Source organism: Schistocerca nitens, chromosome 7, assembly GCF_023898315.1.
Source record: "Schistocerca nitens isolate TAMUIC-IGC-003100 chromosome 7, iqSchNite1.1, whole genome shotgun sequence".
In the NCBI taxonomy this organism is placed as follows: Eukaryota; Metazoa; Arthropoda; class Insecta; order Orthoptera; family Acrididae; genus Schistocerca; species Schistocerca nitens.
In genome coordinates, this window is record NC_064620.1 from 384056982 (window position 1) to 384071214 (window position 14233).

General features: G+C 37.6%; 1 protein-coding gene across 3 annotated transcripts in view; it reads right to left on the reverse strand.

Moving 5' to 3' along the window:
- Window positions 1-7167: 7167 nt before the first annotated feature.
- Window positions 7168-14233, reverse strand: part of LOC126194952 (host cell factor 1-like) — a 115926-nt gene continuing 108860 nt past the window's right edge. For all 3 annotated transcript variants that reach the window (XM_049933340.1, XM_049933339.1, XM_049933338.1), the window contains one exon: window positions 7168-7580. In XM_049933340.1, coding sequence (XP_049789297.1) covers window positions 7489-7580 — 92 coding nt within the window. In that variant the 3' untranslated portion in view covers window positions 7168-7488. The remainder of the gene's footprint in view (window positions 7581-14233) is intronic.

Sequence of the window (14233 nt, forward strand, 5' to 3'; positions counted from 1 at the left end):
ACCCCAGGTATCACATACACAGACAAAAAAATTATATATATGTATAAAAAAATAATTCTTGGATTTTTCAGTTACAAATACACTTTTCCTCGAGTGAAAATACAATTTTTCCCAGATGAAAGTAATTTTTTTTTTCCGTGTTAAAATGACAATATACTTTCCCTCGGAGCTGTAAAACTTCTCAATCCTTTGAATGATGAAGGTTTTATACAAGGGTAACGCTTTGGAAAGATCTTTGATGCACGTCAAAATCTTCACATTACAGAAATATAAACACAAATTCCACCAAGTATAGCATGGTAGCTTCTGAAGTACTGAAATTGAGATTATGGTGCACTTTTGTCAGCCAATGATAGCTCATATTACCTGATCTCAAAAGCCAATAGCAAAATCACTGTTAAGTAGTGTGAATACACAAATAGAAAGTGTTAATGGTTTAAATTAGTATACATACAGTATAACCAAAAACAGCTAGGCTTTCATGTATAATATTAGTTGTCAAAAATTTTTTGCTCTTTTTTTTCTGATGGTGTAGTTAGGAAGGAACCTTGGAGCAGCAGCTTAAATTGCAGCAGCTGAATATTTCTGACAAGCATGATTATAAACTCCACTGCTGTGCACTGAACATTTCGTGGGTTATCTGGCTGAAAACATGTTCCATTGAGCACTTTGACGTTTCCATTGTAAAGCCAATTATGTGTGAAACTGCTCAATAACTCACTTCACCCTTTTTTAAGACTAATTATACTTTTTGCCATCGTTATTGCATAATTTGTACTCTATGAAATACCTACAATAAATAAGAAAAACTAACCCTGAAGCTTGATCTTTTTTAATGCTTGTTACCTTTTTAAGATATATCAAACACAAATTAGCCAGTAAAATTTTAAGTAATGACGTAAATGGCTGGCCCCCAGGGTTAACTTTTGGATGAGAGCAACGCTTCATGATTTAAGAAATTATCACACATTCTTGCACATCAGGTAATTCATCTTGCGCAAAAGGAAATTTACTTTGAAAGTTCTCAAACCATCATTCACAATAATTTCCCGCAACTTGTTAGAAATGTAAACAATTGTGACATCATGTTCATCGAAACAAGCCCCACGAGAAAGACAAAGTGAAAGCAATTATTGTTACGAAGTTTGGCAGACGCTTGGGAGTGCACAGCATTTCGTTGTGAATAACACATTTTATTTGCATTTTGCTTTGATATTATTCTCTCATTTATGTTTTGTTGCTGCAGTATTATTCTGCAGTAGTGGGCTAAAGTGAAATTCTCTGTTAGAATATCAATTATTACCAGTCAAAATTACAAAAATTTAACTGAAAACTAAATTACAGAAAAATTCCCAGAATTGTAAAAAGTTCCCAAACTTTTCCCCAATTGCTCCCAGATGAAAAAATTCCCGGTTGTTCCAGGACTCATACACCCTGCAGCCATTCACCTTGGTGGGCTGCCATTTGCAAGTAAGTGTGTGTGCAGGGGGGAGGGAGGAAGGGAATTTTGTGTGACACTCGAAGTGGTAGTGTGGCATAATGAATAGGCTAAGACTGTTTGCATCCAGAAGGTCGTGGGTTCAAAACTCATCACATCCTTTGAATTTTGTTTATTTTAAAATCTTTATTGAAATGACTGACCATTATTTTTAATAAATTAATTGGTTTAAATGCAATTTTAAATTTCTATTCCTTTGTCACATCATGTCCAGCGACCCGGTAGCCCCCAAGGATCAGGTTTCCGTAACAGCTAACCAAATCGCACATCAGCTCCTTTTGAATGGTAAACCAACCAGGAACAGTAAGATTGTCACCTCATATAAGAGGCCACAAGTGACTGAAATACCACCTGAGCCATACTTCACTTCAACAGAACTGGAAGCTGCTATCAGTTCCTTGAAACCCAGGAAGGCCGCGGGTCCCGACGACGTCATTAATGAATTTATACAGAACCTAGGGCCCATAGCTAAGGAATGGCTTTTAGAACTCTATAATCTCAGCTGGTCAAACAAGACGATACCTAAGCTATGGTTGAAGGCCAAGGTAGTAGCTATCCCAAAGCCAGGTAAACCAAGAGATGATGCTAAGAACTATCGTCCAATATCGCTGCTGTGCTGCCCTTTCAAGCTATATGAATGTCTTATCTTGAATAAAATAGCACCACAACTAGAAAGGCAAATCATTCCACAACAAGCAGGATTCAGACCAGGTAAATCTTGCACTGCCCAGGTCCTCTGCCTAACACAATACATAGAGGACAGTTTTGAGAAGGGAGAAAAAACTGGCGTGGTGTTTGTTGACTTATCAGCAGCTTACGACACGATAAACCACAAAATCCTCCTGGGAAAAATTTTCAAAATGACGGGAAACTACCACTTTACTGAAGTTGTGAGATCACTGATCTCCAACAGAAGATACTATGTGGAATTTCAAGAACAAAGAAGTCGCTGGAGGAACCAGAAGAACGGGCTCCCACAAGGTAGTGTTTTGTCCCCCCTACTTTTTAATCTGTATACAAATGACCAACCAGTTGGACCGACGACAAGAAGCTTTATCTATGCTGATGATGTAGCCATTGCATGCCAATCGAGATTAATCAAACAGATTGAGAGAAACCTAACAGATGCCTTAGAAGAACTAACTGAATATTACAACGGGAACCAGCTTCGACCTAATCCAGCAAAGACGCAGACTTGTTTATTTCATCTAAACAACAAGGAAGCAAACAGGGAACTACAATTGGAATGGAACTCAGTTAAACTTCAACACTGCCCAAACCCAGTTTATCTTGGAGTCACGTTAGATCGAACATTGTCTTACAAGAAACACGTAGAGAAAACTAGAGCGAAAGTCAACACACGGAACGGCATAATCCGTAAACTTACCAACTCACACTGGGGAGTAAACCCTGAAATTCTACGTGCTTCATCCCTGGCATTGTGCTTTGCTCCAGCTGAATATGCATGCCCCGTCTGGAGAAGATCGACACATGCTCAGAAACTAGACGCAGCACTGAATGCCTCATGTCGATTAATCACGGGATGCCTGAAGCCTACAAACTGTGATCTCCTTTATATGTGTTCTGGAATAGCCCCCCCACAGATCAGACGGCAAACGTTGGCGATGGCCGAACGAAGCAGGCAGTGCGAAGATACAAGACATCCCCTGTACGCACATCAGCCAGCGGAGGAAGACTTAAATCTAGGAAAGACTTCATAAAAGTTGAACGTCCACTAACCGAAAGTCAGTCTACAACTAGAGAATCAATGTGGAAACAGAAATTGGATAAAGGCAGTCTGAAAAGTTGGAACATTAAAGAAAAACTTCCTGCTGGATCACAATTGGAATGGAGAGTCTGGAAGAGCCTAAATAGACTTAGATGTCAAATTGGAAGATCACAGGATAACCTGATCAAGTGGGGATACGCCGAAGAAGAGCCCTGCCAATGTGGAGGAAAACAAACCATGACACACCTGCTGACCTGTCCATCTTTACTGGCCCCATGCACTTTCCAAGACCTGTGGTTGGCCAACGACGCTGCAGTGAAGTGTGCCGAACACTGGAGAGAGATATGAGCTTTGCTTTAGACAATAATGACGACTTACAATATGTGAAGATCATGAATGTATATATGAATGAATAACTATGATTTACTTGTATTTGTAATCTAGCATATATAGCGTATTAATCAATTACAGATGTAGCTCAGACACGATTAAATAAATAAATAAATAAATAAATCATTTTAATTATCATACCAATTTCTTTGTATGCTCCAATTTTCCTTCCTCCATTCTTTTCTTGCTAAAAGTCTTTGTTCATGTGATTTAATTAGTTTTATGTGTTAATTTTGATTTAATTCCTTTCGTTTTATCATCGCATTTTTTCGTCCATGTTGTTGCATTCATTATTTCTAGTCCTCATTTTGCTTGAATCTCATTTTACTCATAATATCTTCATTCGTTTTACACTTCATTTGTGTTATTTTGTCCCTAACGCAAATAGGAATTTATGCTACATTTTAAATGTTTGTATGACAATTAACATCCAAAACAATGCACATGTTGTAATGAAAAATACATTTTTGACACCAGTTTCCACTCAATATAAATATGAGGGTCATTCGGAATGTAAAAAATGTTTTTTTCAACAGAAATTTTTATTTGATATAATTAAAAAAAAACTGTATTTTACATAGAATTTGATACCCAAGCAACCTTTCTTTGTGGTCATTGCCTTCTGCATACTCAGTTGCTGCCAAGCTGTTGAACCAGTGATTAATGTCTTCTCAAAGTTCATTATCACTTCCATAGCACTGTCCACTCAAAAAATCTTTGAGTTTGGAACATAAGTGATAATTACACAATCTAAATCACACTTTATGGTGGATGTTGAAACATTTCCCACTGAAATCACTGAAGCGAGCCCTATGTCACTCCTGCAGATGTGCATTATTGTGAGGGATGATTACTCCACTGGTTAGCTTTCTGCACTGCTTGTTTTAAGTGGTGTTGCGAAGTCGTTGAAGCATCTGACAGTAGGCTGCTGTAATCCACTAACTGTGAATCTTCTTGGATTTTTGTTTCAATCCTTGCTAATAAGTCCATCAGTCATCACTGAGTACTGGCCCCTGCAATCTTTGTCATGGATGTTCTTCCATCTGCCATTCAACATGATATGTCACTTTCAGACTGATGCTTCTTTCATCAGATTAGGATAACCCTCAGCTATTTATCTCTAAATTTCGGTGGGTTGGACTTTTTGTGCATTTAAAAAGTGGATAACACTGTGTACCTCACACTTGGTGGGATCATCAATTGTGTTACACATGTTAAAGCTGCACAGTTACACAGTAATAAATCATATTGGGTCATAACTGCCACCAAACTGAAGTGGATGAGTACCAAGGTTCAGCGGTCGGTTGGCAGTGGTGGTGGTGCGGAGACGGGGTCACGTGTCAAAACAGAATGTTCTTTACTTTCGGAATCACCCACATAGATTATTTTGTCTTTTGTTTTTTAACCAATGGATCAGCATTACAAATACTTGAATATTATAACACACAAAAATAATTAATCTCACAGTCACAAAAATTCTGAGTGAAAAAAGAATGTTATAAAGAAAAAATGAGAACAAATGAAAAAGTTGATATGATAATTAAATTGACGTGACAAAGAAATACAAATGAAAAATTACAATTAAAGAAATTAATCAAATAAAAATGATGATCAAAGTCATTATGATAAAGATTTAAAAATAAGTAATGTCATGAACCTGATGAGATTCAAACCCACAATTTTTTATATGTGTAATCCTTACCGTATCCATTACACAACACAACCGGTCTACTCAATACTACATTTTTAACACTACGGAGTACAACACAAAATTCCAAATTTTTTTTGGTCAATTACTTGCATAGCGAGGGCCCACCAGAATGAATGGCCGCAAGGTGATAGTTTCAAACAGTCGACCCTGACGCTCTTGAAGTGTGTTGGGACTCCTGCTCTTCATGCTGTATATTAAAGGCCTTGAAGACACTATTAATAGTAAACTCAATATTTTCACTGATTATGCGGTTGTCTGTAATATGACAAAATTGTACACTTAGCTAAATCAAAAAACTTAGTACCCTATGACTACTATATAATTGAGACAAAATTAAAATTTGTCAGCTCAAACACATGCCGGGCTGTAATAATTTGTACATATATGAAATGGAACAGTCACACTGGCTCAGTTGTAGATAAGGTAGGCAGCAGACTTCGATCCATTGGTAGAATTCTAAGAACATGTAATCAGTCTACAAAGGAGATTGCTTATAAAACACTCATCCTATAATACTGCTCAAATTTGGGGAACATGTACAAAATAGGACTAAAAGGCAACATTAAACATGTATAAAGAATGGCAGAAGGAATGGTCACAGGTTTGTTTGTGTTTGCTTGATGCATGTGGGAGCATCACAGGGATGCTGAGAAAACTTTGGCACACGCATGAAAATAAACACACTCTTATCTTGGAAATATCAACTCACAAATTTTCAATAACCAGTGATGAAACTAGGAGTCTACTACAATTCTTCATGTATCACTGCCATAAATTTCGTGAGTACACAATGAGATTAATTACAGTGTGCTCAGAGAAGTTTAAGCAATCATGCTTCCTGAAGTGGGTAAGGGAATGGATTTGGAAGAAGCCCTAATAACTGGTACGATGAAAAGTGCTCTTCGCCATACCATACACAGTGGGTTGCAGAGTATGCATGCATATGTCGGCAGACCAATGTTTTGGAATCCATTTTGGCCTGTACTGATCACTGATGATATTATTCTGTGTGAGATATCTTATACTGTTTGAGCACAGAGTATGTTCCAAAGGCCTCAGTAAATGGTCAAACAATATGTCAAATTATCTAGCAGGTTGTGGCTTTATTAGATGTGTTTGTCAAAAACAGACTGTTTAAATTTAAAACTCCATTCCTGTTTATTAGGTTTTCTGCTATCTAATTTTTTGACAGACTCCTTAACTAGGCTGCCTCAGAAAATTGGCATTTGCACCACAATATTAATCTCATTGTATTTCATTTCAAGATTAATTTTTGGGGCAGTGCACACCAACAGCTGATTTGCTTGGGTGTTTTAGTCAAGTGTGATTCCTTGCATCTCTCTTGAACTGTGTAACTGACGGATTTTACACAGGAACAGAAAATTATTTTGGTTCTGTGAAAGGCCTTCTGATACAATACTGCTACAGTATTTGTACAACTTGCAATCTTGTGTGTGTGTGTGTGTGTGTGTGTGTGTGTGTGTGTGAGAGAGAGAGAGAGAGAGAGAGAGAGAGAGAGAGAGAGAGAGAGAGAGCAGGGGGGGGGTCCATTGTTCCTCGTTCTACAAACTCAGATGATATTTTTATCCAATACTTATGACAAAGCATTTATGTAACTTTAGAGGGTACATTTACAGTTACCTACATACTATTACAGTTAAAACCTTTCTAATGCAAACTTTATAGTTAAGCATAGTTTACACTCCTGAGTACAGATATTTTGATACGTTATTGAAGGCAGGGCTAATAAGGGACCCATTTCACAAAAGCCAATTAATATGTCTGTGCTTATATATCCGGGTTTATATTATAAGGATGACATTACAGAGTAAACCAACATTTAAGACAATACAAGAGTCTTCCTTATTTATTTTTTTAAAAAAGTTCATTGTTGATTCACAGTCATGTCACATCTAATATCCAATGTATTAAACTGAACTACTGTCTTAAATGACATAAAACAGCAGTAGTTTACAGTTATGTCACTTTTATGTACACACACATATAAAACAGCATTTTGAAACAGATCTCTTCATGTCCACAGGGGATACCTTCACAAATCCTGATTAAGGACAGCAATATATTGTCTTTGAATAATGAAGCACATACTCCTCTTCCAAGCATTTAGATTAAAACAGTATTTATTTTTCTGATCCTCTTTTACGACATTTCATCCCTTGTTCTTTTCAGTCCAACATGTGATCTCGTTTGTCCTCTCTTCATGGCTCCAACTTTCATTTGTGCTGCAGCATCTGTAATAACAATATGCAATACAGTGATACAACTCACATATTTAAAATGCGCAACACACGTACAAATGACTAAAAATTTGTCATAAACAGATACAGTCAAAACTGCCTGCTACTATGTTTTAGGAGACTGGAGAGAAATGCCTTCCCAACTTTTTTTTTTTTTTTTTAACGCAGAAATTAAGAAGTCACAATACCCCAAATTACTTTTTTAATTCCATAAAAATGTAATATTTTAAGACGTGACATTTCCTTCCATGTAGACATGTACCTCTTTCTCTTCATTTTTAAGTACTTAATAGTCATATATTATGTTTCCTGTTATGTAACTTTTCATTTACTGTATTTTTCATTTGTGTTTTTACTGTGTAATTTGCAAATATGGCGCTTCCTTTCATGTATACATTTTTCACACTTATACTTCTTTTAGCCCCCTGAAAAACATATAAACAAAGTTTTACTATACATATACGTTTCTGTTATACACTGTGGAAAATTCATTCTTTTTCCCCCAACATCAACCTCATGTAGGTAAATTCTTAATATGATTACATCACGACCTTAACACTTCCTTCGAAAAACTGACCAACTTTAAATAACCAAGAATATAGTGCCAAAACGTAGAATTTTCAGACAAGAGTCTGCACAATACCGGCATCTGTCAACACATACAGTCTTCCGCAGGGTTCTAAATCATCATTTTATCCCCTGTACATTGCTATTGTTGAGACATTTATGACTGTACGATACAGTCTCATATTGCCTGTTAACAAATGCTTTGCGACATCAGAATAGTGCACCATTCGAATACAATTAAAGCATATCAGTATAAGCCAACTCACAGCTATAAAAAGTAGTATACACTGGACATAACTGATATTTGCAATGGAAACTGTGGGATTTTAAGGTAAGCATGACATATAAGAGGCAGATGACACCTGGTAAGTGAACTTTAATAGAGGAAAGTGTCCTCATGAACCATGGACCTTGCCGTTGGTGGGGAGGCTTGCGTGCCTCAGCAATGCAGATAGCCGTACAGTAGGTGCAACCACAACAGAGGGGTACCTGTTGGGAGGCCAGACAAACATGTGGTTCCTGAGGAGGGGCAGCAACCTTTTCAGTAGTGTAGGGGCAACAGTCTGGATGATTGACTGACCTGACCTTTTAACACCAACCAGAACAGCACTGCTGTGCTGGTACTACAAACAGCTGAAAGCAAGGGGAAACTACAGTCGTAATTTTTCCTGAGAGCATGTAGCTTTACTGTATGGTTAAATGATGATGGCGTCCTCTTGGGTAAAATATTCCGCAGGTAAAGTAATCTCCCCACTCGGATCTCCAGTTGGGAACAACTCAGGAAGATGTTATTAGGAAAAACAAAACTAGCATTCTATGGATCGGAGCGTGGAATGTCAGATCCCTTTAATGAGCAGTTAGGTTAGAAAATTTAAAAAGAGAAATGGATGGTTTAAAGTTAGATATGGTGGGAATTAGTGAAGTTCGGTAGGAGGAGGAACAGGTCTTCCGGTCAGGTGAATACAGTGTTATAAATACAAAATCAAATAGGGGTAATGCAGGAGTAGGTTTAATAATGAATAAAAAAATAGGAACGCAGATAAGCTAATACAAACTGCATAGTGAATGCATTATTGTACCCACGATATAAATGAAACAAACGCCTATCATAGTAATATAAGTTTTATACCAATTAGCTCTGCAGATGATGAAGAGATTGAAGAAATGTATGATGAGGTAAAACAAATTATTCAGATAGTTAAGTGAGATGAAAATTTAATAGTAATGGGGGGACGGGAATTCGATAGTAGGAAAAGGAAGAGAAGGAAAAGTAGTAGGTGAATGTGGACTGGGGGCAAGGAATAAAAGAGGAAGTCGCCTGTAGGATTTTGCACAGAGCATAACTTAATCATCACTAACACTTTGTTTAAGAATCATGAAAAAAGGTTGTATACGTGGAAGAGAGCCGGAGACGCCAGAAGGTTTCAGACTGATTATATAATGACGAGGCAGAGATTTAGGAACCAGCTTTTAATTTGTAAGACATTTCCAGGGGTGCATGTAGACTAGGGCCATAATTTATTGCTTATGAACTATAGATTAAAACTCTAGAAAGGTGGGAATTTAAGGAGATGGGGCCTGAATAAACTGAAAGAACTAGAGGTTTTCGAGAGTTTCAGAGGGACCATTAGGAAACAATTGACAAGAACAGGGAAAACAAATACAGTAGAAGAAGAATGGATAGCTTTGAGAAATGAAATAGTGAAGGCAGCAGACGCTGAATTAGATAAAAACACCGGGGCTAGTAAAAATAAATGGGTAACACAAGAGATATTGAATTTAACTGATGAAAGGAGAAAATATAAAAATGTAGTGAACGAAGCAGGCAAAAAGGAATACAAACATCTCAAAAATGAGATCAACAGGGAGTGCAAAATGGCAAAGCAGGATGGCTAGAGGACACATGTAAGGATGTAGAAGCATATACCACTAGGGATAAGATAGATGCCGCCTACAGAAAAATTAAAGAGACCTTTGTAGAAAAGAGAACCACCTGTACAGATATCAAGAGCTTCACAAAGAAGGGAAAGGCAGAAGGAGTATACAGAGATTCTATACAAGGACGATGTACTTGAGGCAAATATTATGGAAATAGAAGAGGACATACATAAAGAAGAGAGGGGAGATATTATACTGCGCAAAGAATTTGACAGAGCACTGAGAGATCTAGATAATATTCCGTTAGAGCTACTGACAGCCTTGGGAGAGCCAGCCTTGACCAAACTCTTCCATCTGGTGGTCAAGATGCACGAGACATACGAAATACCCTTTGACTTCAAGAAGAATATAATAATTCCAATTCCAAAGAAGGCGCATGCTGACAGGTATGAAAATTACCAAACTATCAGTTTAATAAATCATGGTTGCAAAATACTAATGTGAATTCTTTGCAGACGAATGGAAAAACTTGTAGAAGCCGACCTTGGGAGAGGACAGTTTGGATTCTGAAGAAATGTAGGAACACACAAGGCAATACTGACCCTACAACTTCTTAGAAGCTAGATTAAGGAAAGGCAAACCTACGTTTCTAGCATTTGTAGACTTAGAGAAAGCTTTTGACAATGTTGACTGGAATACTCTCTCTCAAATTCTGAAGGTGGAAGGGATAAAATACAGTGAGCAAAAGGCTATTTACAATTTGTACAGAAACCCAAAGGCAGAGTCGAGAGGCACGAAAGGGAAGCAATGGTTGAGAAGAGAGTGAGACAGGGTTGTAGCCTATCCCTAATGTTATTCAATCTGTACGCTGAACAAGCCATAGAAATAAATAAACTGGAGTAGGAATTAAAATTCAGGGAGAAGAAATAAAAACCTTGAGGTTCGCCGATGACTTTTGTAATTCTGTCAGAGACAGCAAAGGACTTGGAAGAACAGTTGTACGGAATGGACGGTGCCTTGAAAGGAGGATATAGATGAACATCAACAAAAGCAAAATTAGGATAATGGAATTTAGTCAAATTTAAGTACGTGATGCTGAGGGAACTAGATTAGGAAACGAGACACTTAAAGTAGTAGATGAGTTTTGCTATTTGGACAGCAAAATAACTGATGGTAGTTGAAGTAGAGAGGATATAAAATGTAGACTGGTGGTGGCAAGAAAAGCATTTCTGAAGAACAGAAATTTGTTAACATCAAGTATCGATTTAAGTATCAGGAAGTGTTTTCTGAAAGTATTTATATGATTGTAGCCATGTATGGATGTGAAATGTGGACGATAAACATTTTACACAAGAAGAGAATAGAAGCTTTTGAAATGTGGTGCCACAGAAGAATGCTGAAGATAAGATGGGTAGATCACATAACTAATTAGGCGATGCTGAGTAGCTCTGGGGAGAAGAGGAATTTGTGGCATAACTTGACTAGAAGAAGGGATCGGTTGGTAGGACATGTTCTGAGGCATCACGGGATCATCAATTTAGTACTGGAGGAAAGCATGGAGGGTAAAAATTGTAGAGGGAGACCAAGAGATGAATACACTAAGCAGATTCAAAGGATGTAAGCTGCAGTAGTTACTCGGAGATGAAGAGGCTTACACAGGTTATAGTAGTATGGAGAGCTGCATCAAACCAGTCTCTGGACTGAAGACCACCACCACCACCACCACCACCACCACCACCACCACCAACAACAACAACAACAGAAACTTAAAAAGAAACAGGTAGCCTGAAACTGAAATATAAAGCAGTACTGATGTGTGTGTGTGTGTGTGTGTGTGTGTGTGTGTGTGTGTATGTGTGTGTGTGTAAAAAAAAAAAGAGGGGGAAAGAAAAGAAAAGATAAGAAGTCTCTAGGTTTTCAAGCCAGTAGCCCAGTCCTTGAGAGCAACAGATATTACAAGCAGAACTGGTAGTGCAGGGAGAGAGGAAGTTATTCAGAATCACTTGCCCCACAAACTACGTATCATTTATGAGTCTTTTCTCTTCCCCCTTGCCTGTTTAACCAGCACTAGGAGTGTACATAAAGTTTTGAAAGTGATATTACATGTTATCCTTTTTTTAATGCTAATGTAATGATTTAGGATGGTTTCTGGAACAAGCTGAAGACAAGAAGTAAAATCAAGAAAATTCCTACAATGTTGTTTACAAAATTCAACTTAGATTGCAGGACATACACTGCATGTGGAGAGACACAATGTGGATCTTTGATAATGTGTGACAATCAAGCACCAAACATTGAGGTCACCTTCTGAGTAGATGAGAGTAGGCAGGTTTAAGCACATTGAAATTCTGGAATCATACACTTTTAAAAATTTCCATAATTTGGTTTCACCTAAGCATTTTATTGAGTAGTAGAGCTATGTTATTTAAATTTGTTTGTTTTGAATATGCTGCCAGTATTTCCTTATTTCCTTCCTTTTTCACCAAAGAAAATCCTACACATTTATCACGTTTTCCCAATGAGATTGATTAATGATGTACTTCAGGTTTTTCTGATTTGTTGTTGTCTTTTATGCACAATTTTTCAACAACTTACCCAGCGTTCTTCAGATGCTATGAATTGTGCTGTTATGTGTACTCTTTGCCTTGACTCCACCCAGAGTGTGAACTATTGCTGGTCTCACATTGCAATTATTAATATTTATAGTTGACTGTGAGTTTGTTTTCTGACACCCACTAAGACCTTTGAAGCTCTTTTGCTTTTCAGAGCCCGTACTGATATTCCATGAAATGTACATTCTCTCAGCATTCCCTAGCTCTGGTGGATGTGATGGCCATCAAGACTGTAATATTTTTGAGAGTCAAGAGACTAAACTTGTTTAGATTTAAACTTCTAAACATGTGTGCTAGGTTTTCTGCCATCTTTTTACTGACAGACTCCTTCCAGAAACTTGTGTTTGCACCACAATATTGGTCTCTATATATTTCATTTCATGATTAATTTTGAGAGCTGTTTGGCAACAGCTGATTTGCTTGGTTGTTTTAGTCGGGTGTGTTTCTGGTGTTCCTTGCATCTCTCCTCAACTATTCTAAAAGTCTGCTCCTCTGGTGAAATGCCACATTTGCATGAAATGCGGTACACACACCCAGATTTTAGAAACCTAAATTGCCTTAACATTACACTAAAATTTTTTAAAAATCTTTGTTCACAGAAGTGAAATACATTGGAGGGCATGTTTTTGTAGGAGTCTACCAATATTTCTGGATGTTGGCCCAGCATAAGGTAAGTAAGTGATTCCTGGCTTCTCTTTCCCTGTCTCAGTCTCAACCAAAACTTATTTCCCAGGTATTTTAGGTTTTGACTGTAACACCCACTCAATTTGATGATCTGACAAGGGAAACTCCCCACTGCAATGCCTTCAGATTTAGTTATAAAATGTCCTAGCAGTGGATAGCCCGGCATAAAAACTGGAAGACGGTGTACTGAAATGTGAAAAAAGAAGCAAATTATAAACAATGGACAGTAGAAGCTTGAGATGAGCAACATTGCAAGAATAACGGTGTTGTGGTTGTGTGGTCATGGTGCTGGACTACAAAGTGAGAGATCAATGTTCAAATCTTCCTCTTGCCCAACCCCACCCCCTTTTATTTATTTATTTTTCAGAAATTCATGAACTGTCTGACTGGGCATTAACGTGTCCACTACATATTAGTCATGTGATAAGAATAAATTACCGTAGCAAGTAAATGTGTTGAAGGCTGAAAGCAGGAAATATGCTGCATAACCTCTCACAGAAATGAAGATAACAAACGGTGTGAGCCATGTTACAATAAAGGAATTATCGAGTCAAAACTTCCAAATGGAACACAAAGGTCATAATGTGGTACTTGTGTGGAACAAATAGAAGGTATGTACATCTGGAGGTTCCATTCTTACACCTTGATGTGGGGAGTTTCCCTTGTGAGTACCTCCATAGAGTCATTCCACGTCAGTTCAACCAGGGGCTCCAGCTCATAGTCCCAGATTTGACTGAAATTCAGTACACTAATTTTACCATGTGTGGAACACTCATGTACAAAGTATTAGTTTCCCCTGTCAATTAGTTCCAGAATTATGACTTGTGAAAGAAGGTGGCGTGACCCAGAAATTGCAACCCACATCTGGCAATCTATCTTCAGACCTAACTTCAGGTCTTAATAACT